The sequence below is a fragment of the Centrocercus urophasianus genome, unplaced genomic scaffold (genome assembly GCF_019232065.1).
Source record: "Centrocercus urophasianus isolate 14NV4802_14NV808 unplaced genomic scaffold, USGS_Curo_1.0 seq_18, whole genome shotgun sequence".
Lineage (NCBI taxonomy): Eukaryota > Metazoa > Chordata > Aves > Galliformes > Phasianidae > Centrocercus > Centrocercus urophasianus.
This window is the reverse complement of record NW_024884733.1, coordinates 27,746,689-27,774,417: the sequence shown is the minus strand read 5'-3', so window position 1 is coordinate 27,774,417 and position 27,729 is coordinate 27,746,689. Positions and strand designations below refer to the sequence as shown.

Genomic DNA, 27,729 nt, shown 5'->3' with positions numbered 1-27,729 from the left:
TGTTCATACACTAATTATACATCCCACGTTTTCTTTTCCTGACATACCATAACACTTATGGAGTTTTTATGGAGCACCACTTGCTCTGGCCATCAGGAAATCGAGTGACACGGATGGCAGTGAGGCATCCAGGACAGGCTGGGCTCCCAGAGATAGAAATCCCTGGGCAGCTCCTACTGCTATCCCCTCACCTCTGTGCAGAGAGCACCTTCTGCCTCCAGCTCTGAGCCACACCAGCACTGCACGGGGGGACAGGATCTTCTGCCTTCCCCGGTGCCCATCCCAGGAAAGCCCCCAGGGCTCACCCCATGAACTGCTACCTTGCTAAGATCTGTTCCTGTCCATGGTTAGTGGATGAGTGCTTGCTAACAGTGGTCAATGATAAAATCAATGTAAATTTCTATTTCTCAAGAAAGATGTTCAAACACAACCAGAAAACTTTGCAGGAAGTGAAATTAGAAGGACTCAAAGCTTGTGATGAACCATGGCTTTATTATTCTGGTCTACAGTGAGCTGCACTGCACTGCTCACTTCCCAGCTGAGAGAGCAGCAGCAGGCAGGGAAGTGTTCCTCCAGGCAAAGAGGGCACGGCTGTACTGCAGCAGCAGTGACAAAACTGTCTCTCAAGTAATCCCAGTGCCTTCCCATCCCTGGTAGAGCAGAGCAGGTGGCTGAAGCACAAAAATCTGGGTCGTCTACCGAAAATTCAGCTGCAGCACAAAGAATCCCTGCGGAGTGGAGGGGAGGGAGGAGGGCAGCAGAGCTCTGCCCATCTCATGGCCTCACCAGGTGCCAAATCTGCAGGACAGAGCACAGAGCAGAGCCCACACGCAGGGCAGTGCACAGCTCACTCCCAGCACGTTGAGGCTGTGCCACATCAGGTTCACCAGCAGCAGGGAATTTCTTCCTTCAGGTGCATTCTAAGGTTAGCATCCTCCTGGCTGCTAACTGCAGCTTTGTGTCACTCTTGCTGCCACCTTCCAGAGCGCAGCTCGTTCCAGCTGAGCAGCCACAAGTCAGCTTTCATGGCACCTGCCACAGGGCCGCTGCACCCTACAGCCTCCTTTTCAAGACTTGAGGCTTTTCCTTCAGTCCTGCTTCCAAGCAGTAAGGAGCTCTGGTCATTGGCCTCCTACAGAGTGTGCTTTTTGCAGCAGTACCTTACGTTTGTCACATTCGGCACCCAGTAAGAGCCAAATGAGCAGCTGGTTTGAGAAGGAGCAGCAGGGGCTTTCTGCAAATATGTCCTTGCTTTGGTCCCTTTTGCTCCACAGGATTTCCTATCACTAACACATGGTCACGCTTCTACTATTTATTGTTGTTGATGAATTTTGCCCTTTTGTTTTTCATTGCCTAAGTGAGTTTCACATAAATTTAGCTTTGGAATAGACAATATTTTCATCTGTCACAGCTTTCCAAAATAGTTCTTTGAAAAAGTATGTATACAAAAATATTTCCCAACTATGAAGTAGAAAAAATAGATTTGGCTTGCGAACCTGCGGCTTTGTTTACCTGCATATCCCAGAAGGTGCCACTGGGATGCAGGACCTCATCCTCCTCACAGCCGAAGCCCTTTGGCTGAGCTCAGCAGGGCTCCTGGGGACAACCTGACTTCCTCACATCCACACAGACAGGCGAGCTCGCTGCAGATAAAACACAGGATTTCTGGATCAAGTTACTGCCATTTCTGCTGGGGGTTCTTATGGAATAGGTTTGGAAGAAGTGTTAGCTCTACTGCAATACCATTCGTACCAGAATCTTGTGTTCAGCATCAATAATATTTCACTTCCAGGCACTCCACGTTAGCCAGGTAACACCTCACAGTGATGGGGCCACAGGAATTGTAATTCCCCTCCTCTTCGTGCAGCCCTCAGCCACAGGAACAGCCGCCTCTCCTTTATACACAGTGGCTGTTCAGCACATGCCTCCAACCTCACAGCCCCTCTCTTACAGCTCTTTGATGCTTCTGCTTTAAAAGAGACTTTACTTTAAAAGAGACAACAGGAGAACAGCCACAAGTTTGCCTCCATTGGTCACAGCCTTCCTTCCAATAACTGAACTGCAGGGCTCTGACCGCTCTTTCATTTGGGCCATCTGTGTATCTGCAGGCTCCATTCACTGCAGAACATCAGGGTGTGAGGGGAGAGGGGGCCTCACAACCCTCCGTGGTGCTGTGCTTGGCACACTTGTTTCCTACCCGTGGTTCAGGTGCACATCAGTGCCCCATAACCAAGCAGTACAAGAGTCTGGTGGCTGCAGCACATCCAGATGGGCTCAGCCTGCTGCATTCAACCCTAACCCATCCCCAGTGACACACCAAGTATGAGTTTCTCTCCCAAACAAGATCTGAGCACGTTCCACATCATCTCCTCGCTAACACTGTGGATGAGGTCTCTCTGTCTTGGGCTCCCCACACAACACCTGGAACAAGAGCAAGCTCACTCAAGGTCTGCCAACACGTACGAAGAGATACTTTACTCCTGAATGGAGAGACACACATACTTGGGTCTGCATGGCCAATAGAAAACCTTTGAATATATTTATATATAAATTATATTTTAAAAGGCCCCACATTTGAAAATTAGGCCGAGAAGGAGAATTTCTTCCTACTAAAATCCTGTCACTCAAGCACAGGATCAGCTACCCAGCCTTCCTAAAAGAAGTGAAGAGAGGGAAAAACAGGGCACATACCTACACTTAGAAAGCCATAAAGAGCATCAGATTAAGGCGTGAGGGCTTAACAGCTGTTCTCTGTGGTCTCTTGCACCTTGGCAGCAGTCATCCGAAACTGGGGCACGTATGGCACAATGGCTTTAATGCTGCTCTGGAGAAATGCATTTAAATTAGGAGGTGCATTCTGAAGAAACCCCACGCCTCTGAGCAGATCAGCTGTATGGAAATGGCACATCAGTCTGGAACTTTCTGTTAAAAAAATGTCGTGTTCTCTTTTGTCCAGTGATGTTACCCCCAGGTAACAGAGACCTCGCTCGGGACTCCCTCCATCTGTGAAAGCATCATCCTGATCTGAAGGCTCTGAAAATCCCTCTGAAGAGATAAGGGAAAGGGTCTTGCAGGGCCGGCTGCCAGGCTGCTCAGGCAGCAGGAGGAACTCCTCATTTCCCAGCGCCCAGGAGCGACCTGAGCAAGCACCTGCAGCCAAGGGCTCTTCAGCTAGCAAACACCTATCAAAACCACTTCTGGGATTCTTCTTCTGTCCGTAAAGCCCACCTGATCCAGAGTTACTGATAACAGTGGCGTATTTAACGTTGGACTGAGTTGTTTCTGCAGTGATCGGGGCACTGGGGGGGCACTCCGGGAAGCTGCGACCACTGAAATGGCTGCTGGGACACGCGGAGTCGTGCTCAGAGTCTGCAGGTTTTGTGAACGTGGAACCAATTGCTAAGAAATCTTGCGTGTCGTCTTGTTTCAAAGCTTTAGTAACGCTGATGTCTTCCAGCACTATTTCTGGTTCCAGAAGAAGAGGCTCAAATGACATTGCTTCAGGGTGCTTGACAAAAAGATGCTCAAACGTTTCAGGCTGGAAGAAAAGAAACAGCTTAAATGTTCATCTGCTGCTTAACAGCTCTATTGCAGCACGAAGCAACAGATTTCACGAATCACAGGCAAAATCCCCCCAGCTTTAGTAAGAGCACATCACTGACAGTCCCTCAAACACACCTCCTCCTTCTTCATGCATGGCTACTGGGGAAAGTTGGGGAGAGTCAAAGCATGGGCTGCACCAGAGCAGCAGGGCAGCAGCCACTGAGGCTGAAACACAGCAGCAGAGCAGCCCCCTTTGCCTCAGGGTTAATAAATGTGCTTTGTAAGACAAAGGCCTTGTGCCCTTAGATTTTCTTGACTTTTCATTTTGATTACTGAAACAGTCTGAGATCACAGATGTGCCAACTAAAATAACTTCTGCAGCTAAGGCTGGATTATCTAGGGTCAAATTTGGGCTTTCTGTAGTGTTCTGAGAGCATTCCCATGTGAGTGCCAGCTGTACGTCTGAACTGCACAAAGAGAAACATTCATTGTGGAGGAATGTACACTTCCCTACTCCCTAATATACACACATATAACATAGAGCAGCACAAACTGAACAAAACGGGAACTTCCAGCTACAAAGGAGAATTCGCTTGAGAAAAAGATATATTTCCTAAGGAATTCAAGACAAAACAAACAGATAAAAACAGATTTCATGTGCGTTAACAAACCGTATTTTATAGCAGGAGAGCTGCCAGCACAGCAAGGAACGCGTCAAAATACTCAGAGCGCTCTGCAGCGATGGACCAGAGAGCAGCAACTCGCACGGCTGGGGCTGCTGCCCCCCCATGGCACAGCCTGCCAGCAGCGCCTGCCCTCACTGCTGCCCCCCTGCTGCCCCTGCCCTGAACAGACACTTCATTGACTCAGCAAATAACGTGATCTTGCCTGATTTTGCCACACGTGTAGACTCAGTCCTGCAAGCCTTCACTTTTTGCCTATCTTAAAGTGCGATTTTAATCCCTTGCTACAATCAGCAATAAAATTGTGATAAAACAAGACTCCATAAATGCAGTTCAGGAGCACCAAATAGCAGCGTCCAGTGTTGAACACCCAAAGTAATGGTCTGATGTTGACTGAAGGACTTAGTATTGGTATATGCCAAGACAAAAGAAGAGTTCTACATCAAAGGCCTTCAGAAAGACGCCAGAATTTTCCAGCAGTGGCACATGGGCTGTTTATGTAGTCAGTGGTTGTTGTAGCTAAGCAAGAACACCATCCTGCGCTGTACGTTGCTTTCTCTAGTGGAAATTGCACGCGCACATCCAAGTGCAGAACGGGGCTCTGGCCACACTGCTGCAAGGAATGTTTCAGCCTCAGATATCATGAAATGAGCAGGAGATGAGCGTGCCCACCTGAGGCCAGGCCCCGTGCACTTCACTCTAAGCAGTATCTTGCAGTCAGACTGAGAGCGGTGCGAAGGAGGCGTGCTTTCTACTGCAGAATGAGCTGTCAAACATCATGTCCAACAGCAACTTCTTGCATACTGGTATGCATCATTTCCTTCCCGTTAATTATGGAGCAAGGGATATGAATATGGAACAGGAATGACTTCACCCTCCCTGGTTAAAACATCACCAGCTTCATTTCAGCTCCACCAGTCGAGTAAGGAGAATCATTTCCAGTGTCCCAAACCCAACATCCACCTGAGATAGTGAGCATTGCCACAAGTTCCTCTCGTAATAAATGCAAAGATTAAACAGACAAAACACAGGTGTGCGGCTGCAACTGATCCTCCTGGCACTTTGCTCTTGTTTTCTCATAGAGCCCAACCCTTCCCAGGGTGCAGCCATGGAGGCAGACATGTCAGACTGCTCTGGGACCTAACAGCCTGTGTAAAGAAGACACGCTGAGCCCTGCAGAGCAAGGCAGAGGCACAGGGACTGCTGCTATGAGGCTGGAGAAAACCCTCTGCATCTTCCCCAGCAGAACGAACTCCAAAAGCTTTACTTAACACTCAATCACGCAGTGTGGTGCATCAGAGAAGTACTTTAGCACGTTAAAAAGCTACAAAAAATAATGTCAAAATCAAGATGCAAGGCTAAGTGCACGTTACGTTAGGCAGGAACTGCTCTACCATCACCTGAAGCAGACTGTGCTCAGGGATTTCTGCTTGCTTGTTCCTAACGTTAGAGATGATTCAGACATCTGCACTGATACAGTGCTTGTTTGCTAACGAATAAAGCAGCCATATAAATAGCATGTACATTGGAACCTTCAGGGAAAAAAACAATCAAGCAAGTGGAAAAAAAACCAACCAAGACACGACATGCATTCAATATCTGCATTCTCTGAGCTGCTGCTGCACCAGGGGCACATCAAAACTTCAGAAGATCTTAACAGGAGAGCCTTGTACAAGTGACAAGCCACGTTCTGGTCTGTAACATGGCACCTGCTCCTAATTCTTGCAAGGGTATTTTGGATTTTTGACAGAGCTACTTCTACGATTCATTATAATTAAGCAAATGAGCATCATTAGGTGTCTTTGTTTCCTGTCTTCTGGATGTAAATAGAAAAACCTTCTAACCCTAGGAAGCCTGGATGGCCCAAAGGTTCAAGCAGGCAGTGACCATGATTAGGCTTGAAAGAATGTCCATCCTCTGCTGAAATGAAATGAGAAAGGAAACCTCCCCTGGGAATGCAGCTAAAATCCCCGCTAGGCGCTCTGTCTTTCAGAAATAACAGACCTAATTCAGATCACTGTCTCAATGACTGTACATTGTCAGCTCCCAGGACCACGAGAAACTCCACCTCCTGGTGCAAACAGGCTGTGTCCACATAAAGGCTCTCACTGGTCGCAGCTCATTGCATCACAGCTCTTGATTCACATGGTAGATGGAGAGGCAGTTTATTCCAGCAAAGCACACAGCTACAGGCACTCATCAGTACAGGAGCATTACACCGATGGGACACGTTTGGATTCTACAACTGCTGTGTTACATTCAAGAGACACTGGTCTCTGGTCCTGCCACATTTGGGGTGCTGGCTTTCTACAGCTGAAAGAACAGCTGTATCACCAACTTGAGAGGCTCCAGGCGCTTGGTTCAGCCATCCAGGCACGCTGTAGACTGACCAACACACAGAGCTCAGTGCTGAGCTGCCAGCCCTGACCACAGCGTGGGGGGCAGCGGCACCAGGGAGAGACTTACCTGCTGAAAATCAACTCCTTGTGCCCATGAGCAATTCTTGGGGTTCGGAACATCTTCCCAGAGCAGCTTCTTCATTCTGAAAGATGAGGTAAGTTCTGGAGTTAGTCCTGCACTCATATATTCTGTACCGCTGTTACTCACCTTTGCTACGTCAGAAAAGGAACATGTGACATTTTATTTATCCAGAACACTATGACCATGCAACAATCATCTGGGATAGTCTAGAAGGTCAAAGTTAAATGGAAAAATTAAGAAGTGACACGGCAGCTGGCAGTTTCATGAATTATGAAATGTACAGGCAGCCTTTGCTGAACTGCTGGGCCCCAACCCACCCTCCACAAAACTCAAATGGACTTTTTTTGGAATTGGCTTTTCCTTCAGACTTCAGTTGGTAAGGAGAATTAAATCTGCAGCACAGAGCGCAATACAGATTCAAAGCACCCATCAGCTTGCTCACAAAACACTGCAGAAGCAAGCAGTGTGGGATACAGGCCAACAGGGTGCCTTCCACTGAGGAAGGACACCAGCTGTGACAGGCATTACTCCGACTGGGTAACAAGGCATTCCAGTTCTTGGTGCAACATCTAGGATGCCTTACACTGCATCTCAAAAATAAAAATGACAAAAGCAATCCCAGCTTTCCTCATACGGACGCTGCCCACCAGCTGAGACCCAGCAAAGCTGCTCTGCCTTCCAAAGGGATTTGATGAGGCCAAATTTACCTGCGGTGGGAAGCCAGCAGCGCTCCAAGCAGCAGCACGGAGGTTGAAATAACTATTGGCAGAACCGTGTGAAGGCTGGAAGTGGTCTGAGCAGCGTATCCATCTGGAAGTAAGAGGAAGGTAGGAAACACCACGGTGAAATCATCTGTCTGTGAACAGTTTATAAAAGGCAAGTAACGGCCACTTACATCACCAGGAGAAGCAACAGCCTAAGCAAAAGAAATCTGGTAACAGTTTTATCACACATCAACCAATGTTTACCTTGAGAACAAACAGACAGAAAGGAGAGAATTATTCTAAAGACTGAGGTGACTCCTCTTGCCAGTGGGCATCCCTTGCTATTGGAAATTAGAGCATATAAACAGTCCGTAACTGCAAGATTAAGAACCTAGGACCTCTGCTACCAGTTAGATATATGGAAATTCAGTTGCCTCACTCAATTCACTCTACAAAGAGTTTCCACTTTAAAGAAACTGAAATCCAAAGCACTGTTTTTAGACGTATTAAAATCACTTCATTTTTTTTCTGATAAGACACAGACTTCCACTTCTTACTACCAAGCTCCTACTTCATGAACCACGCAGAAGAGAGACGCTGCACTCACCTTTGGTGAACTGGTCCGTGGCTCTGGATTTGCCAACTCCTGCAGCAAACACGGGGTACAGGCTGAACCGGTACTTCTCAATCAGAATGAAGTGATCTGGAAGGAAGAAGTCAGCCTTCTGAACATAAACTATCACCCTGCTATGAAACAAGGGCCTCCAGAGAGGTCGCACATCAGAGCCAGGCCACAGACAGGAATGAGGAAAGCTGCCTTTTATAGGTATGCACTGTAATATCAAAAGATTATTAATACTTACTGCATAGTCTAGCAGATTTTTTTCCATGGAATTAACACTTATACACAACTACATTTCCAAGATTAAAGCAAGTAATGCAGATGGAATTAATTAACACATTAACTTAGGTAACTAGCTGGTATGGTCAACATTCCAGAGCTAGTTTTATTGTGCTGCCAAAAAATGAATGCACATCTCAGCTTCATTCTTCATCAGTTTCCATGAAGAAAGCAACAGTCAGTCCTCTCACGATAATCAGAATTGCTGTATTGCTCCTTACCATAAAATCAGAAATGGAGAGATGGGAAGAGAGGAATGTGAGAGCTCAGGGATGCTACATTCTCCTATTCCGTATCAATTAACATAATGCATTCCATTTTCAAGCACACACTCACCATAAATATAGTATTTACTAGCATTTGGAGGAACTCGCACCCATTTCATCTCCTCTTCTTTGTTAAGGTTTCTCCACTCAATAATTAAAGATGTTATCACATATAATTGAGGTGAAAGCGTCCAAGTCAAAATCACACACGTGCTGTTCACTGGGTAAGCAATGAGAGACTGCACTGCATTCACTGCCAAAGCAAGGACAGAACAGCTGTGAGAGACGAGGACTCCAACAGAGGTGAGAGCTGGCTCAGCAGAGCTGCTGCTGCACCATACATGCACACAAATGACCACTACAGTTTCAGAGCTTCATTTTAGTTTTATCATCATACAGTACAGCCTGATCTGCAGTTCACGTAAGCAAATGTATTTCTCTAAGCCAGTGAAGCTTGGTCTACACCGAGTCCTGAGCACTAAACAGACCAAGCTGCTCACCAACCAAATGTCTGTGCTGTCACGTGTACCTCCTCCATCACCACTCCTTAACGAAGAAATCATCAACAAACTGACCTGAGCTACGAAAACACACACTGAGAGTCTACAAGCTAAATCCTATCTAATCCCCCTACACAACACAGCCAGACCATAATCCAGGCAGGCAAATGCTTCCCACTTCATCTGCTACCAACTATGAGCCTCCACCCTACGCGCAGAGTCAGAAAGAATTTGACCCATAAAAACACGTCTAAAAAGGCATTGCTGCGGAAAAGGTCCGTGAATAAACTGCAGAAATGTTTCCACAGAACACATTAGCATATGAATGTTACCCAATTTAAGATTTAAAATTCCAGTAGTCTTTATTTTATTAATGAAGCACAGCATGGCTCAACCTCTGAGAAGGCGGCTCAGGAAGGAGGGCTGCACCTCTTCCCAGCCAGGGAAACGAGATCACATCTCATTCTGGAAACAATAAAACATTCCCCTGCAAGAATGCTGGGCATTCCCAAGACAAAGCAGACGAAAGATCAGTTCCACAGCATGATTTCATTTTTGTTTGGCTAATTACTTTCTGTTCTGTTACTGGAGGGGAGACATTCCCAGGTAAGATTCCCGGGTGATGGAAATGTCACTTTTCAGATAGCTTTACTGTGAGATGCAGAATCTGTTTCCATTCGTGACTGAAACAACTGCTTCTTTTTGTTTTTTCTCCCCAACAAAGGGAATTTCATTACAAAGCAAGCTTTGCCTAAAAGCATCCCAAGGATCCCTAGCATATTTCACATCTCAAAACGGTACCTAACGGATGTGCTTACCTGTGCTCATTTGTCGTGATAAAGTTAAATTAAAATTAACCGAAGAAGCTCCAATTGAATTCACAGCTAGGATTGTAACGGTGTGTGTGTGTTCAGTCCATGGAAATGAGGAGGTGGTGCCTCTGTCGACATATTCTGACCACGAGGTGTTTTCTGATGTCTGATGCTTTATAACGTACCGGCTCACGCTGCACAGCGAGTGATTCTTCATCAGCGGCTGTGGCAAACATTGATGTCAATCAATTTCCCAGACTTCGGTTGCAAAAGAAAGCGTTTGGGTACAAGTGTCAGCATCCCAGTTTTAAGAAAGCACGACCCAAGAAAGATGCTCTATATTCTGTTTCCTTAAGAAAAGACACCACTGTCCACCCACAGACCTGACTTCCTCTCTGCCCCATCCCTGCAGGCATCCAAGGCCAGGCTGGATGTGGCTCTGGGCAGCCTGGGCTGCTGGTTGGTGACCTGCACACAGCAGGGGGTTGGGACTGATGAGCGTTGTCCTCCTTTGCAACCCAGGCCATGCTGTGATTCTATGATATGATTCTGATAGCCCTACTTGCTATCTCTCCAGTGAAAGAGTGCACAAGGAAACACAAAGTTTCAGATTCCAAAAAAAATTTGCTGCTTGATGTTGGTATTTTTTCAGGATTGAAAAAAAAAAAAAAACCCACAAAAAAAACACAAAAAAAAACAGGACAGATGATTATTTTCACACACAACATCACTGCAAGGACAAGCAGGAGTGGCCAGTTGTTTCTGTACTCCTTTCCTCTATCCTGCTTTAACCTTTGAAGGTAGCCTTGCCAAGTCTATATGCCGTTGCAGCAGTGTTTGCACAGGCAGCTGTCTGGGAGTCAGTGGCACATTCTGCTCTGAGATCTCAGCAAAACTTGGCAGTCAAAAACTGCATCTCTCATTCCCTTACAGTACTTGATTCCATGTTGCCTTTTTTTTTTCCTCCCAAGAATTAGAACAAATTGCATGTGATTTCACACCATTTGTGTAACTAACACTGAACACGCAGGCTGACACGAACACACAGCACAGCACTGCCTGCACAGGGAAGCACGTGCTCACCACCCTCCTCCTTGGGCAGTAACAGCAGTGCTTTTGGATCAGACCTCTTTCAAAGCGAAGGATCAAAACGCAACCACTCTCACCTGCCACAGGAGCGTCACGTTCTTCTGCCCCGTTGCTGGATCTTCAGTGATAGTTCTCCAAAACTCAGGGCCATGTAAGGGAGCTGCAACATCACAGTTTTGAAAGGACAGCGTCACATCTCAGCCTGAAACTGGACACACCACCTGAGCACAGCCTGCAGGCACATCTACCTTGGATATCTTTGACAGCTGCATAGGCTGATCTGCTCCAGTTGCTCCAGTAGCCCAAACCATCCAGGGCTCTGCAGCGGATCTGAACAATATATTCAACACAAAGCTGCACTTCTATCACAGCTGATCTTGTTGATACACTTAGAACTTCATACAGCTGTAACAGAAGTCAAAATACTGAAAGTAAGAACAAAGGGTTGTTTCAGCACGTGTCACAATCAAGACTCTTGAAAACAAATCCAACAGGAGAGAGGCCTACTCAGTAACATCCCCTTGCCAGATAATGCAAATACTCAGAGCTGTGATTCACTGCACACAACCAACTCCATCAACACCTGCTAGCTGACAGGCAACATGACAGCACCGCAGCAGTTTGTGCTTTGCTCCGGATTGAAAGAGACAGTACCTCCCATGTCAGCTCTTCCTCGTTCACTGCATACCGGATCTGAAACTTGAGGTCATCATTTGTAAACACAGGGTTTGCCCAGCTCACGTTCAGCAGCCCATCATTTCTGGTGATCTCTGCTTTAACGTTGGAGGGAGGAAGTGGCTTCACTAGAAAACGCAAAGGAAGAACAGACGACTGTAACATCACCACTGACAGTTGTCATTCAGTGAAGTCATCGCTGCATGCCTTCCTCTGACCCAAGGGCAGCAGGAAGCACTGCAGCCTCTGCTACTCCAAGTGAAGCTGGGAGAGCACCAGACTCCAGACACCACAACACCAACCTGCAGCACAGGCAGCCTGCTGCTCACTGCAGACAGAGAGCTTCTGGCTGAGAAGGGGGAAATTAAGTCCATCTTTGACCCAAATTAAAATCATCAAAAATCTTAAGCTGATATATCAAAGTTTCTTATGACATCACATTATTTTTTTTTTTTTTTTTTGAACTCATGGGGAAGTTTCAGTAGGTTTCATTTGAATTTAAACCGCTGTGTCAGAAAGCCCCAGTTAGTTAACAAAGTCAAGTTAGAATAAATGTGTTATGACCAGGGAGAAGGCGAGAGAAAAAAGCAAATAAATGACAGAAACTTCAAGTATGTTTTAAATTCTGGGTGAGGTGAGAACAAATAGGTTTTGTTTTGCTCACTCTAATTAAAATCTGAAATGCAAGGCACAGTTTGGTTTATCTCATGTGCTTTATGTGCCTGTACCTCTCCACTCCCATAAAATATGCACTCTATTCTACTTTATTTCATGTAGCACTTTGTGGTCTATCTGGAGTACAGAAGGAACCAGCTATTGCAAACACTAAATCTGGGTGGAAAAGTGATACTTCCTCTCTGTAGATGGATGTAGAAAGTCTTTTTGCAGAAGTCACACAAAGCCAAAGCTGCACTGTGTTCCTTCTGCATATGTTCTCATTTGTGCCCAAAGCAATGCAGCGTCCAACGAACGCTCTGAGTCACAGACCCAGAAACAAGACTTGCTTTGCACATTTTGCAGTGTTTGAAAACACTCAAGCACTGTTTCTGCCTCTCTTTTACACAAATTTCAGTTCTCTGTGTGTCACAAAACAAACTTTGCAAAAGCATGCAAGAACATAAACAGCTCCTATGCTTTTAAACAGGAACGTGCTGTCATGCTACACTGCATCAAAGCACAACCTTCAGAGAAGCACGGTATGGCTGGGGCTGGGGGCACCTCTGGCTCCATCCAACCCACGTCATTCCCCAGCAGGGCCCCCAGAGCTGTGGGTTTGGAGATCCCACAGCGTCCCCCTGCTCTCTGCTCCCTGTGCCAGCACTCCAGCACTGCCAGCACAGCGTGCTGCCTGGTGGCACAGAGAGCTGCTGGGCTCCACTCTGTGCCCAGCCCTGTGGGTCTGCACTGGCATCCATGCCTAAAGCCTGGCTCTGTTCTGCCTGCACGTCCCTTCGGGTTATTATGGACTGGTTATTATGGACTCAAAGCCTCCTGTTCTCCGGGTTGAGCAGACCCAGCTCTCCCAGCCCCTCCCTCAGAGGAGGGACCAGAAACAAGTAACTAACCAAGAATCTTAAAAATCAGACTGTCTTTCACCAAACTACTTTTTTTTCCTTCTTCTTCTGGACGTCTTTGCAAAACACTCAAAAGGATAAACATACACAACTAAACGTGGCATTTTATAGGTCCCAGCTACAGTCACGGCCTGCTCCTGTGCCAAGCAAAATCTATGGAAATAACATTCAATCCAGTGTTTTTTTTAGAAGACAACAGCAAAGTTCTTGAGTGTTTATGTTCTTTCCACAATATAATTTATTTAAAATGCTATGAAGTACTTCACCTATACCATATAAGGCCTGAAATCCAAGGTCACAAGCTCAGAAAGACGTGCAGAAATCTAGACTTACCCACATCTGCTGGAACGACACACGTTGGTGAGGATTCAAGTGTTCCCAGCGAGTGCTTAAACTCAATCCACATGGTATATCCAGATAAAAGAAAAACAGGCTGAAATGTGCACTCGTAAGAATGATTCCTCTGGAAATGGCATTCTTTCACCTCTGATTCTGGAGGAGCACTTGGAAAGTTAGAACAATAAATTTTGCTCCTTAAAAGAGGAAAAACATTCAGTTAATGCGCTGCAACAATAAGCTGCTCATGGCATCAGTCATAGAGGAGGTAATTAAAACAAATGTTATCACTGGAACTGTGTGACTGTTTTAATGATTATTTGGACAGACCTTGAACTTGACTCTGCACTGAATGGAGAAATAACACAGCAGTGTTCCTTAAAGCTTTGGCTCTTAGCCTGGAGGAAAAGTAGGACGTAGAAAGCTCATCCCAGTGCAAAATCTTTTGATAACAGACTGACAGCAGGAAGAAAGAGGTACAAAAAGAGCAGGCATCTCCAAACACTGATAAATCATGTTACTCTAGAGGTATTTAGAGGCAAGGCAGCCAGGAACATGACTTGCCAAACACCAACCGATGTCCACAGCACAGGAGCCCAATCAGACATGAACAGTGAAGTCTCCAGGAGACTGAAATCCCATACGAGTATTAATCCTGGAGGGTGCTATCAAAATCCCACAGGCAGTCAATATCACAGCTGGCAACAGAAGAGAGGAGACCTGGGCTCTGGACAGAATAGCAGTAATGTCTTATGGGAGGTGGGAAGGACAGGCTCCAAATTCTTCCTAAGCATCTGCACGGCTCAGACTTGCAGTAAGAGTCCAGAGAGGGCATTCATTATTCAGCTGGACCACAAAGGTTAGCCTTAGCTGAATCCTTCCTCTTCCTGTCAACACAGCTAATACTGATTAACAGTTGTCTGCTGCTTAGGTTTAGCTTGGCGTTCTGTTTTTCTAGGATGTGATCAGTTCCGTGCTGTTACAGTTGGCAGCACTGACTGTAGAGGAAGACGTAACCAGGAGCCAATGAAAACAAAACACCAACGTGTAGAGCTATCACACCACATCACTGTACAGCATGGGATTTCATCTCTCAAATGGAATCACATCAAGATGAAAAATGGAGCTGCGTGCTCCTGGAAAGCCTCCCATCCATTCCCCATGGCACTTCTTTTCTAAACTCTTGCTCTTTCAGTCTGTGGTATTAACAGAGCAAGCACACACACACCTCAATTAAAACATGAAACAAAACCTCAGCCCAAGAATACTGAAAGAAACATCCCATTCAATACTAGCATTACAGTTGTATCACTGTACAGCGCTCAGTGAAGCAGGACACTGAACGTACAAAATATTATGTAGCATTGGAAAAGAACAGCTAAACCTGAACAGTGACAAAGCAGGAATGAAACCACGGCATGAGCAGCACCGTGTTTGCTTCAGGCTCCCTGCCCAGCACAACACTAATTACATCCCGATTTCTGCAGACAGCCAAAACAAAAGCCACCTCAGGTGTCATGTAGTCACCAGCCCTGCCCCAGAAGTCCCCACCTGCAATCTCACTCAAGCACTCCAGCTACTGCTTTATTCCACAAAACCCTGAGAAATACTCATTTTGGTACAACAAGTCGTTCAGAAATTAAATGCACCTTCACTAGGAAGGGCAGTTCAGCTTTCCAAAGCATTAGGCACTCAGGGCTTGTTTGTGTAAAACCTTCACACATCCATTGCTGCAGAACAGTGAAATGAATGGATTGCTCCAGCCACCACCACCATTACCTTAATTAATTACCTTACCATTCACAAAGGACCAACAGCTCCTTTCTGAACCAAGAATCTTATGAGCAAGATTTTTTTTTTTGCCCTTGTATATTTATATATTATCTGTATGTAGGAGAGACACAGAGCTCCATTCTGACGAGGCTGCCCAGCATCCTGCCCAGCTGAGATCCCAAGGTCTCTTTCCAAGGACAGAGATTTTAGAGCCAATCTGGGCTCCTGCTCCAGTGCTCTGTCAATGAGTGATTTGTTGGGTGGTTTGGTTGGGTTTTTTTGCTACTACTTTTTCACTTCTTTACTGTCTGTAGAAATAAGCAACTAGAAGATCCTATATAACTAATAGGAGCAAATATATCCACGATAAGAGCCAGGTGAACCTGCATTCACTCATACAATGCAAGCAGAAACACTGACTTGAGAAAACCCCAAAAGCTGGGTTCAGTAATTAGTTCAGTTAGATGTAGGTCAGTGTCATAACTGAGTTAATAAAGATCTGTGTTCTCAACTGCATTTTAGAACTGACTTCTGAACGGCACCGACAAGATTCACAAGTGCAGAAGAGGAGGTGAATAAACAATAAAACCCCATCACTGACTCAGATACCCATACCCTCATTTGCACGTACATTCAATACTTCTGCAGCTCCAATTGAGAAGCCTGGCCTACAGGAAGTGAAAATACATTTTGTGTTTACACATTTGTATCATCTATTCCTGGTTCTCTGCTGTCACAGTGTTTTCTGAGTAATGCTTTCCAAACAACACGTGAATTAAAAGCTATACACACCTGTGGTATCTTAACTGCAAGGAGCTCCCCAGGAGCAACGCGTTTGGGTTTGCAGACCATCTGCAAGTCATTTTAGTTAAGTACCCATCAGTTTCACATTTGATATTGATATTCACATCTAATTAAAAACACATTAAAAGTTATTAACAAGATATAATTGTTTACACAAAAAAACATGCATTACAAGTCGTAACTACTTGAAAAAAGCTGACTGGAGTTTAAGATTGACCTTACTATTGAAATGCACCAAAACTGTAATTTAAAATCATCTGGACTCTTACCTACAACATATAATTCAGCGTATCTATGATGGCATTCCCTATTTTGATGGCAACAGTACAATGCGTTATAGAAGAAACTTCCTCTAGGTTTTGTTGCTTTCAAGTTGAAAAGAGTAACTTTGCTTACGCGATCGTTCACAAGCGTATACTGACTTTCTGGGATTTCCTCTGCTAAATTCAGCCACCAAACAATCTTCTTGGACGCTACGCTCTTGGTTTTGTTTTTATAGATGCAATGAAATGAAACGTTAGAACCAACACTGGTCAGTATCTTAGTAGGGAAGTACAGCACTTCAGCTACAAGAAAAGAAAGAAATCCACTGAGATCAGAGTCAGAACAACAAAAACCACAGATCAACAGAAAATTACTACTATCCAGTACATCATCTGCTTCCTCCAGGTTTGTTACTCTGGACTGCTATAGGGCAGAGGAGCAGGAACAGATCCTTGACTGTTTCCTTCCATAACTCATGCTTACAAGCTCTAATAAAAATAACCTCTACTGTCCCTAGGCAAATAGTAATGAACTGATAGAAAACACCAGCACAGTGAGAACCACACACAGAAGCGTAAGTGAAAGACCCAGCTTCTCCCAGGCCTGAAAGCAATAGGGCCAGCTACAAGGGTGTCATGGAGATCACCTTGCAGTCCCCATATCATTTAATGCCAATCTTCTACAAAGGAAAGAGCACAACCTCAGGTAAAGCTACGAGCAGGAGAAGCAGAAGGTTAAGGAGCCTACACGGGAATTCTTGGTCCAGCTCACACGCGGCATACTGCACCTCCCTGGATAATGTTCTCACACACACTGATTCCAAAAAAAAAATGGGAAGATTTACTGTATCCCAGAAGTGTACTTACTGCTCAGGTGACTGCACACCACCTACCTCCCACATTCAGGTTGTACAGCGTGCTCCATTCACTCCAGAACCCCGGACCATAATGATTCTTGCACCGCACTTGAGCAAAGGAGGAAGAATCAAGCAGCGTACTGTCTATGTCTAATGAGGTATTTAAAGCAACTTGAACCACCTGTTGGATTATCAGAAGCTATTATTATTGAACAACAATCCAGGAAAAAGAAAGGAGGAGGGAGAGCAGGGCTGACTCACCTGCCAGCCATTTGGACCTGAGTTTCCAGAGATGTTCACTTCGTAGCGGAGCGGGTACGGCATCGGTACAGGCTCAGACCAGCAGATCTTCACTTGACCTCTCTCTGTCATTTCTAGATGCACATTCAAAGGAGGTTCAGGCTTTACTGCAGACAAATTAACAGACAAGTTGACACTGCCTGTGACCGCTGGCTGTAATGACTTCTATTGATTTGGAAATTTCTTTCTCACTTTAAATTCAGTTTTCAACAGTTGCTCTACAAACGATGTATGAGCGAGCAACGCTGTGTAATATTACTGTGAAAGTTCACCCTGGCACTGCTGCACACTCAGCTATCAGGACAAGCTGCCTGACCTAACGTTTGCCTTAAAATTACAAGTATTTCTTGCCTTGGTCATGCTTCTCCCCAGTAATCAAGTACTAGCTTATCTGACTTGCTGAAGAAAGGGTTGAAAGGGATGGGAGCACTGTACAAAGCCATTTGCTCAGCTCCTTAACGGGCAGGAAATAACATCCTCATATTTTACACACAATTTCTAAATCTTCCCATCCTTCTACCGTGATTATGGCTATGAATAAAAGGCTTCCCACAGAGCTGCATTAAGGCAGAGGGAAAAAGGGGGCTTCAGGAAGTTCCCACAAGGGTACAGAGAGCTCTGTGGAGGAGGAAATAGATGGGCAATTTAAAATGGTGATTGCGATCACATTTGCTCTTCCTTGGACAAAGGCAAGGAACCCAGATCCTACTTTTACCTGTTAATGAGACCTTTTCATATCACTGTGTAAGTACAGTGCCTTTTGGTTGACCTTGTCCTCATTCAGCAGAGTTCCTCTCATGCAAGGCTGATATCCTGTTAAAAACCACTGCAGATTAAACAGCATGTGCCTTACCTGAAAAGAAAGCATTTCCAAGGGTCTCAGGCAGTGGGTGCACGCTCACTTTAGCCCTGTCTGCTCTGGATGTCCACAGCTTGCCCCCACAGCCCCACAGGTAACTGGCTCCTGGCATTGGAACCACGCTAGGCTCACCTGGAGCCTCCCAGAGCAACGTGGGGGTTCACTCCAGTAAGAGCCTGCACTTCAGTACTGGACTAAATGCCAAGAGGCCATTTGTGGGTTTCTTTGCTCTTACAGTCATCTTCTTTGGATGCTATTACTGGAACCTCACTCAACTTACCAAACAACTGTTATTATTTTCCGTACAAATTCACTATACTAAGTCACAACTTATTTTCTTATTACTTATCCAAATTCTCCAAGTTAATTGCATTGAGATGGAATAATGATGGATTTCAGCAAAGGCCCATAGCTTTCAAAACAAAAAAAAGTCAGCGAGTTTCACCTCACACTTCTGGGCACGTTACAATACAAACGTTTTCTCATTCTGCTGCCACCTGTTCTACTGATATATTAAACAAGTTTTCATATTTTTACTTTCCAACTGATTTTTAACTCAGCCCTGGCAGAGCACGTACTAACATTATTCATTTTTTAAAATACACTTCACTAAGCAGAACAATCTAATCACAACAACTTCAACGCTGGCACATTCAGTTCTGAATGCAAAACCATAATGGTAAATGCAACCCCTCATCTTCAGAACTGCCCCATCCAGAGGTGTGTAACTTGTTCTGTCTGCAGAGCACATCAGTTAGGAAGCAGTTTGCAAGACCTCTATTTTCCCCCCCCCCCCAGCTGACAGACCCTACCTGTTCAATCTTAGCCAAGATCTGTAGTAACTGTGTTTACAAAATGGACACATATCAAATTCACTGTGTCACTAGGGCTTTGACTTGATTAAATATTAGAGAACTGTTTTCCAGTTTGGAAAATGCTGGAATTGTATGTGTAAGGAAGAAAGAAAAACATAAGAAAAACAGAGCTGCTGGAGAGAAGAGTTCTAATTGCAAAGCAGCACCAGGAACAGCCTTTTTCCCTGCTCAGTGAGCAATCCAAGACAGCACCAGGAAGTCCCTTCCTCTTCTGTGTCCTCCTTCTCATCCAGAGACATCCTGCTGCCACTCCCCATTAACAAACACTCACAACCTATGTAATACTTACCTACATCTATGGGCTTGACTGACATCAAGGGTGACCAGAGAGGCGTTACACCAGTCACAGTCTTCAGCCACATGATGTAAGTGTGGTTGAGCCTTGGGGAAGGCACATGGCACTCACATTTGCTGTACTCACTGCAGTTACACTGAGCAGCCAGGGCAGTCCTCTTCAGGGAGCTGGTAGATGCATCTCCCAGGGGCAGCTCTGACCTGGAAGGAAAAAACAAACAAAAAACAAAGTATTTCTCTTAGCACTGTATTTCAATAGCAGGTGCTTGTCCTCTGGAGAAGGTTTATTTGCAAAAACAAACAAACAAAAATACTGCCTGTAATGAAAAAAAAGATTGAAAGTTTCTAACTGTAAGTAATCGCTTTTACTTTGCCGCTTTTCCCTTTTAAAATGGTTTCCAAGTAAAGCAAATCTGATGGTTTACAAAAAGCATTATTAAGCTTTGACCCTGAAACAAATGTGCTACAATCGTGATGAGACCCACAGCTCAGACTGGTTTCAAACCCCTGATGGCAGCTATTACCACAAAGTCAGCTCCCCCACAGCAGACTAACTGCAGCCTTCTGCCACCCCAACTGGGATTTCATTCTAATTCCTCTGTGTGGGGCACTGAAATCAAATCTAAGTAAGTTTAGCGTAGCTTCTACTACCATTAAACATTGTAAGTAATATATTAGTCAAAAACTTATTTTTCAGTGAAAAGCAAGCTTTGTAATAACCATCATATATGATTTATAAACGTGATCTATCTATAAATGTTTCCAGTGCTTATAACTCCACAGAGTTGAATCAAATTATTCTCAATTTATAAAATAAATGCAGCACAAGTGGGCATAAGGCTGCTTCCATCCATCAGCTGAAAACAAAGGGTCAAACATACTAAACTAACTCTTTAATTTCAAGAGAGGTCCAGCAGCACAGCTGGGCAGGTGTGCTGAGGCATGTCAGAAGTAAGGTAACACCTGTGGCACTGCTTTCAGTGTTTCTATACGCTGTGTTTGTGCCAGTGCTGTCTTTCTGAGCACTGATGGAGCAGGGCTGCCTGGTTATGGGTTTTCAATGAGCATGTCTCAGTGCACACAGCAGCTGCAGGTCCATCTCGCTGAACACGCTGCCCCTCACTGCTGCAGGGAGGTGCCTGACTGGTTCACATGAGGCAAAGTCCCCGTCAGCGTTCTCCAGCTCAGTGTGTAACTGATGCACTCAACTATGGCACCAAAGTTGAGGTAAACTGTGTAATTTCTCCTTAAGAACACAGCAGTCTAATCTCAGAACTGAAGAAGTGCCCTTCGGGCACTGCAGACAGGTTGGGAACATGAGCACATCCTATAAATCACCACCCAGTGAAAGGGCAAATTGTATCAGTGCTCAGAATTCACCCACGAGCATTCATCTGTGCCACTGCAAAAGGATCCCTAAGGCTAAGAGATTTCAGTTAATGGAATCAACCATCAGGGCTTACAGCATTCCTAGAATACACACAACTACAGTTCAATTTTGGTAGGAAATTAACCTGATTTGTCTAATTAAATTCCAGAATAATCTTTCTCCTCCCAAAGACATGCTGCTGGGGAAGGTACCCTCAGCACAGCATTGTTTTGGACAGAAAAACACATCTTCTACTCCAAGTATCTTGATCCTATTATGAGCAAATAAACTGTGGATGTGTGAAGTCAGAAGGGGACATCTTGAATGCTGAGCAACTCAGAACTGCTGAGGAGCAAAACTTATGCATTCTTCCAGGTCATTATTTTCATACATTGCTTATCTTATACGTGAGAATTCCAGCCTGAGCTCCAGACTCCCAGGCAGAAACACAATCCAGGAATGCATATTTTTAAAGCCGGGAATGTTTTCAAGGTATTTTGGCTCATGTGTAAAAAATGTTAAGGTATCAGCAAGCCAACAGGGGAAACTGTCAGCTTAGTAAAGTTGGAATTGCTCTGCTAGCTGCTCCCCCACAGCATGGGGACCCTAAATCAAAAATGTTACTGTGAAATCTGGGCAGTGAGACAAGTTCTCCAGTGCCAGGAACCACAGTGCACCTTGCCTCTGCACCACAAAGTAACCACACCAGGATTACTGGCTAGGATTCTTCTGCAGTTGAGACTGAATGGAAGTGGGGCGAAGTGAGATGGACTTGTGCAGGAACACCCTTAATGGTATGTTGAAAATCACAGTCATGAGGAGCACTGGAAATCTGTGGGTTCTCACTCAAAATCTGATTTCAGTTTTAAAGTATTGTATCCCTCTACAACCATATTTGCTACCAGCACATTCTGTTGCTTCCTACATTCATTAAGGTATAATTTATGGTAAGTGATAGCAGCCATCTAGCTCTGTATTTTAAACCTGTAAGTTTAGCATGGTCAACTACTCATGGAGCAGGTTTCCTCAAGAAATTCAATCTGTACGTTACATCATTCCCTCCAATCCATCAGTAGTACAAGAGGAACAGTGGAATCAGAATCAAGTAGACCCACCTACAATAAAATCAGACAGGCGACGCCACCCCAGAGTCAGGATAATTACCATCAGAGTATTTATGACAGTGACAACCACACAGATGGATGCCTCCCACCAATGTGATCAGAGCTACATTCAACACAATGCTAAACGCCAAGTCACTTGATTACTCTGAGAGAACAGTATGGTCAAAAGCATAAACAGGTAGAACCAGACTGCAGCTTTTGAATTTAGCAAGTGCAAAAGCAAAGATTCTTCAGCAAGCCAATAGTGATCAACAGTTAAAGCATTTTGAGAAACAGGGAAAGAATAAAGCAGAGAGACTCTCCATGCTAATTGTTTTTCATTCAAAGACAGAACCATGAGCTTTTCTCTGTATAGTCTTAGATTACTTTAAGGTAAGGTACATAAAATATCACCTGCCTGTGAAGCTGACACCACTACTGTGCTACAAGCTTGAGAGACCAGTGCTGATGTGTTAGAAAATGCTTTCAGATTTGTAATGCTAGCAGTGAGAAATCTAAGCCTGTACTTACACAGCATATAAAAGATGAACCTTCATATCAAGTCTCACATGAAACTTCAGGAGCTGCAGGCTACAAACTAACAGATCCAGCTTGCCTTCAACCCAACATTCAATGTTCCAATTCGAATCTAAATAAAAGAAATGGATTAAGCATTTCTGAACCACTAAAAAACAATGTGTTTTTTAAAGGAACTTACTACACCCTTGACAGAGAAACCTGCCTCTTTCCTCGGATGCAGAGATGCTTATTTCTGAAGCAACAAGCATCCTTGCTTGCATGTTTCCTCTGTACAAAGAACAATTGGTGTTGTTATCGCTCCAAAGGCAACACAGAAAGCTTTCCTCATCCATTAGCAAGGAAGGGCTGGTTTCAGCAGCTCCATGCTCTCTCCTCAAGCCAGACCAGCTCTGTACCACTGCAGAGGCAGCAGGACTCAAAGATGTCTCGTTCAGCAGCAGGCGTGGCAATGTAAAGCTCCTGGGATGAATCTCATGGACCATACACTGGGCAGCTGCCACGTGAAGGAAGCCTACAGAGAGAGAGATGTGGGCAGCACAAGTTTCATATCACTAGACAATGAAAAGGGGGTAAATGACATGATGCAGAAGTGTTTTATTCCAACATACCTATATAAAATCATTTCCAGGTGCTTATCTCCTCTGAGTTGGAGACAGAAGCATTAAAAACATCACTGAACAGGTGCACAACTGACAAACGTCAGCTTTCTCTTCTGAAGTCTCTACCACTAACTTTTTGTTTTCTCAACCTCTTGTGTGGAAGCCCCACTTTTGGGTAAACCCCTCTGTGCTCACAATACACTGAATCCTAATTCTAAGCTCACACACTATACAGACAGGTTTCATCCCTCCCTGCAGTGCTGGGACAATTGCAGCTCCTAATAACATGGTTCTGTAGAAAGAATCATCCCACTGTAAAGGTACCACAGTCACATCACAAGCACTCAGTTCCAAAGAACAATATTACCAGCATACACGACTGGATGCAACCGTGCAATGCCCACGTGCTGTCTGGGAAGTGAGATGTGGGGAAAAAAGGATCTTTCCATCAGACTTCAGCTCTCCGGAATCAAAGCGCTCTGACCACAGCTGCGGCTCTTGTTGGTAAGCTGGAGCTTGAATTACACTCACAGTGACTTTGAGAATGATGAGTGCATCACTTCTGGAAATAACTTACTGTAAGGCACTGAATGAATTGCCCAGATTAAAGCTCTGCTTGCAGAAAGACGTGTGGGTGATTTGCACACATTTTTGCTCTTAGGTTTTTGCTCGGCAAGGCATAAATATTTTAAACCACTCATTAGGCAGAAGTTAATTCATGCTGTGTGCCTGCAATATCTAAAATAAGAAAAACAGAAGTTCCCTGTCTAACAGAGTATAAGTTGAATAATGTAAAAATACAAAATGAAAGCTTGTTAAGAGTAGGTGCGTGCAACATCAGAAGCAGGCACCCTGTTACTGTGCAGCACGCTGAAGTGTTCCATTTTCTCTTTGCATGGGTTTTGCAACCAGGCTCCTGAAGGGCTCTGCTCATCTCTCTCCTTTAACAGGGTTTGTGCCTCCACAAATACCAGCTTCATCAGGCTCCCGGCTCCATGTGGAGGATCCAGTTGAGCACACAGATTATTAGTCCATAATACATGATTAAAATGAACAAGTGACATGACTGCCTACAAAACAGGCCAGTTAACTAACATACTTCCCAAGTCACAGAGTCAATTGAGGACTAGGAGAGATTCCTGCCAAGTCACTTTTTTTCCTAAAAGCAGGCTCTCCCCTCTCACAGCACACATGGCACAGGATTAAGTACATCCCACCATGTCAAAACGTATGCAGTTACTTACTATTTCTGCAGGTGTATTAAAAACAAAACAAAGATCTGTGACAAACTACAGTACAGAATGGTCAGCATAGGATTGCTACAGCTCTTAACTGCCTGTTAATAAAACGCTTTCCTGCTACAGATACCACCAGTTCTCCACACCACGGATGCACATGAGGCCATCACGTACCATTTAGCTGCTCAGTTAGTGGCATGCCTGGGTTAGGAGGGCTTAAAGATGCCAACCATGGCTATTTTTTATTTGGACACAGGAGATGGCCAGTCAATAGATACACCAACGTGCCACCATTACAGGCCACCAGTCAGTGACAAACAGCTCTGAAACCAAATGAAAACTCCCTGAGGCATCCAGGTTTTCAATTAAAAGGTACAGAACATCTTTAGATTACATAAGGTATTTAAAAGATGAATTGGTCAGCAAGACAATATTTAATACTGATTGAATAAAGGTATGGATACTGTCTAAGGAGTTCTTCAATTTCATGAAGAAGGATTTTGAAACTGACATCATCGGATTGCAGCACCTGCTTTCTCTATAAGCATCATCATTTTCACCCAGAGGGTGGTGAGGCACTGGCACAGGCTGCCCAAGGAGGCTGTGGATCCCCATCCCTGCAGGCATTCAAGGCCAGGCTGGATGTGGCTCTGGGCAGCCTGGGCTGCTGGTTGGTGACCTGCACACAGCAGGGGGTTGGAAGTGGATGAGCACTGTGCTCCTGTGCAACCCAGGCCATGCTGTGATTCTATGAAATGGCTCCTTTTTCAATTTAAAATAAAATAAAATAAAAAAGACAAATATCAAAATACCAGCTGTCCCTGAACAGCACACACCAATACTGGTATGGACATTCCTCAATCAGAAGAACAGCTTCTTACACTCATCAACACTGACAGTGGATTGAGCAACTTTAACAACACAGTGCTCACGAAAGCAAGAACACCAGTCACCTAGAAAAGCAGAGCTCAAACTCAAAGTGACACCTTGGCTACGCTGAGCTAAACAAACGTTGCACTCCTGATGGAACTTGGATTTTCCTTTCTGCACTTGTACTTGCTAAGGTCACAGAACAACGCGCCCTTCTGCCAAGTTCAACTGAGGCATTTATCTGAACTCGTCCTGACTCACCAGACTCATTCTATTGATGTTTTCTGATCTTACCCATCAACTGCACAGCTTTTAGGGATAAGACTCAAAGGCACGATCTTGAGAGTATCAACATTTCAATCCTGCTCAACAATAAACCAGGGCCTCTACATGTTCTAGTTGCATACTGTGATACTAATGCAGCATGGTGATTTGAAACAGCTCTGCAAAACAAAAGCAGAGATAACTCTTCATTCCACACTATTGTCAGCACTTACTTTGCACACTGTTGGCAGTAACTTACCCAAGAGCACAGACATGGTCAGAACGATTTGATGAGGCATCTTGTTTTGAAGAGCTGGCCTGAAAATAACAAAGAAAACCAACTGAGGATGATAATTATCATTAGGATTTCATTACAGCAAACTTCATTTACTTGATTATTCACATATTTATAACAAAAGCAACAACAAATCAGAACGTCATTTGAGAACATAACTCATTAACATTGCTTAGTATATCAATTAACCACCTGCGCAGCTCCTCTTCCATCATTAACACCAGGTAGTACTTCACTCCTGCAGGCTGACTATTGCTCACCTACCAGGCTTGGTAGTCTGAAAGGCACTACTGTGAATCTAAGCCCTTGGAAACATGACTGCAGCCGGAGCCAAGCCATTTCTTCAGCACCAACCAGCTCCATGTTGGTCTGTGAGATGATGCAGGCCCATCCACCGTTCAGTCAGGTTATCAGGCTACATTTTCAGCTACGTTTTGGTCAATTAAAGAGGAAAGCTCAAAATTTCAAAGGCAGTGCTTCGCAACCCCCTACTGCAGAGGAAAGTGTGCTGTTATCAGCCTAGCCTTACCTGTACATCTTCCATCAGTCTATTTCCTAATAAGAGAGCCACGAAGGCCAGAGGAACTGTGCTGGCTACAGCCTTCATTACGTCTGCCATTTCACAAAGATACAGGCTGTGATTATTTCCAAAAGCCTACAATAGAACCTATCTTTTTTTTTCCCCCCCCAAGTTTCTGACTGGAAGAAGAAAAATTACTTTTCAGAACTATTTACTTAGCATAAGGACCCACTGTTCACATGATTAAGCCTATGGTTTAATTAAAGCTCGTCCATTTTCTTCTCTTTTACAGGTGCAACAAAAATTTGTAATTCACAGCTCAACCACTTCTCAGTAGCAAACTGAGATCATCTTCATACGTTGTCCAAGAAAATCAGATATATATACATCAAAAGGTTATAAAGTTATCAGTATGTCATGGACTTCACATCTCATATATCTCATATCTCATTAGAGCTCTCATTTTGAATACAAGCAAAAAATGTCCACCAATGAAAGCTCTAACTAACTCAAATTTTGGTCCATCGGTTGTCCTCCCACTGTAAGCACTGGAAGAAGGCAAAGCTGCAGCCCAGATATCCTGGCCCTTGCTCTTAGATGCTTAAAGAACCACTGTTCTGGTAACACTGATAATTCATTGTACCATTGCAAAGAAGAACGTGAAGCATGAGTCAAACACCATCATCTCTACTTTGCCCCTGATTTAAGAAAGCAATTGGTTAATTGTGTCAATAGCAGCTTGTTTTAATTTCAACCATGCAGTACCTACCAGAGACTGAAAAGGAAGCAACTACAGATGTCCAAAACAACATGCACCTCGGAGAAGTGCACTGCATTGCTACCCTCTCTGCCACATAAACATCCAGATAAAGCAATCAAAAAGATTCTACTATCAGCACTAATTTAACCATAACATATGGACCAGAAGACAAAAACGTAGCCTGGATCAGCTCGAGACATTTTTTCTGCTTCTACTGCACTGATCAGAGTTGGTATCACAAACACGTTGTTAAACTCTGGCTTCAACAGTATTCATAACTAAGGACCAGTGCTGCACGGGACCAAAAAGCAATGCAAGCCTTAAAACACTGCATTCTGAAACCACCAGCTTTGCTGATGCTGCACAGCAGTCTTCCAGTGCCTTACTCTTCCTCTCCACACATATTTGAAGGGAGCGTATAAAAGAGGAGGGAGTACCACTGGTTATGAGGGTGGATGGTGATAGGACAAGGGGGAATGGTTTAAAGTGAGACAGGGGAGGATTAGGTTGGATATGAGGAGGAAGTTTTTCACCCAGAGGGTGGTGAGGCAGTGGCACAGGTTGCCCAAGGAGGCTGTGGAT

General features: G+C 44.6%; 1 protein-coding gene across 11 annotated transcripts in view; it reads right to left on the bottom strand.

Annotated features, from left to right (window-relative positions):
• Positions 1-472: 472 nt before the first annotated feature.
• LEPR (leptin receptor) overlaps positions 473-27,729 on the bottom strand; it is a 39,345-nt gene continuing 12,088 nt past the window's right edge. For 5 of the 11 annotated variants that reach the window (XM_042819724.1, XM_042819723.1, XM_042819722.1 and 2 more), the window contains exons 2-19: positions 25,832-25,890; positions 22,804-23,112; positions 22,593-22,710; positions 19,585-19,790; positions 17,523-17,668; positions 17,298-17,442; positions 16,411-16,707; positions 16,130-16,247; positions 13,562-13,761; positions 11,634-11,782; positions 11,228-11,384; positions 11,057-11,139; positions 9,897-10,113; positions 8,649-8,831; positions 8,019-8,114; positions 7,415-7,517; positions 6,693-6,768; positions 473-3,538 (exon numbers count right to left, since the gene is read on the bottom strand). In XM_042819724.1, coding sequence (XP_042675658.1) covers positions 2,738-3,538; positions 6,693-6,768; positions 7,415-7,517; positions 8,019-8,114; positions 8,649-8,831; positions 9,897-10,113; positions 11,057-11,139; positions 11,228-11,384; positions 11,634-11,782; positions 13,562-13,761; positions 16,130-16,247; positions 16,411-16,707; positions 17,298-17,442; positions 17,523-17,668; positions 19,585-19,790; positions 22,593-22,710; positions 22,804-23,112; positions 25,832-25,871 — 3,444 coding nt within the window. In that variant the 5' untranslated portion in view covers positions 25,872-25,890 and the 3' untranslated portion in view covers positions 473-2,737. Of the gene's footprint in view, positions 3,539-6,692; positions 6,914-7,414; positions 7,518-8,018; positions 8,115-8,648; positions 8,832-9,896; positions 10,114-11,056; positions 11,140-11,227; positions 11,385-11,633; positions 11,783-13,561; positions 13,762-16,129; positions 16,248-16,410; positions 16,708-17,297; positions 17,443-17,522; positions 17,669-19,584; positions 19,791-22,592; positions 22,711-22,803; positions 23,113-23,209; positions 23,227-25,602; positions 25,741-25,831; positions 25,891-27,729 lie in introns of those variants that run through there. The other 6 variants (XM_042819726.1, XM_042819727.1, XM_042819730.1 and 3 more) reach the window with 6 other exon arrangements.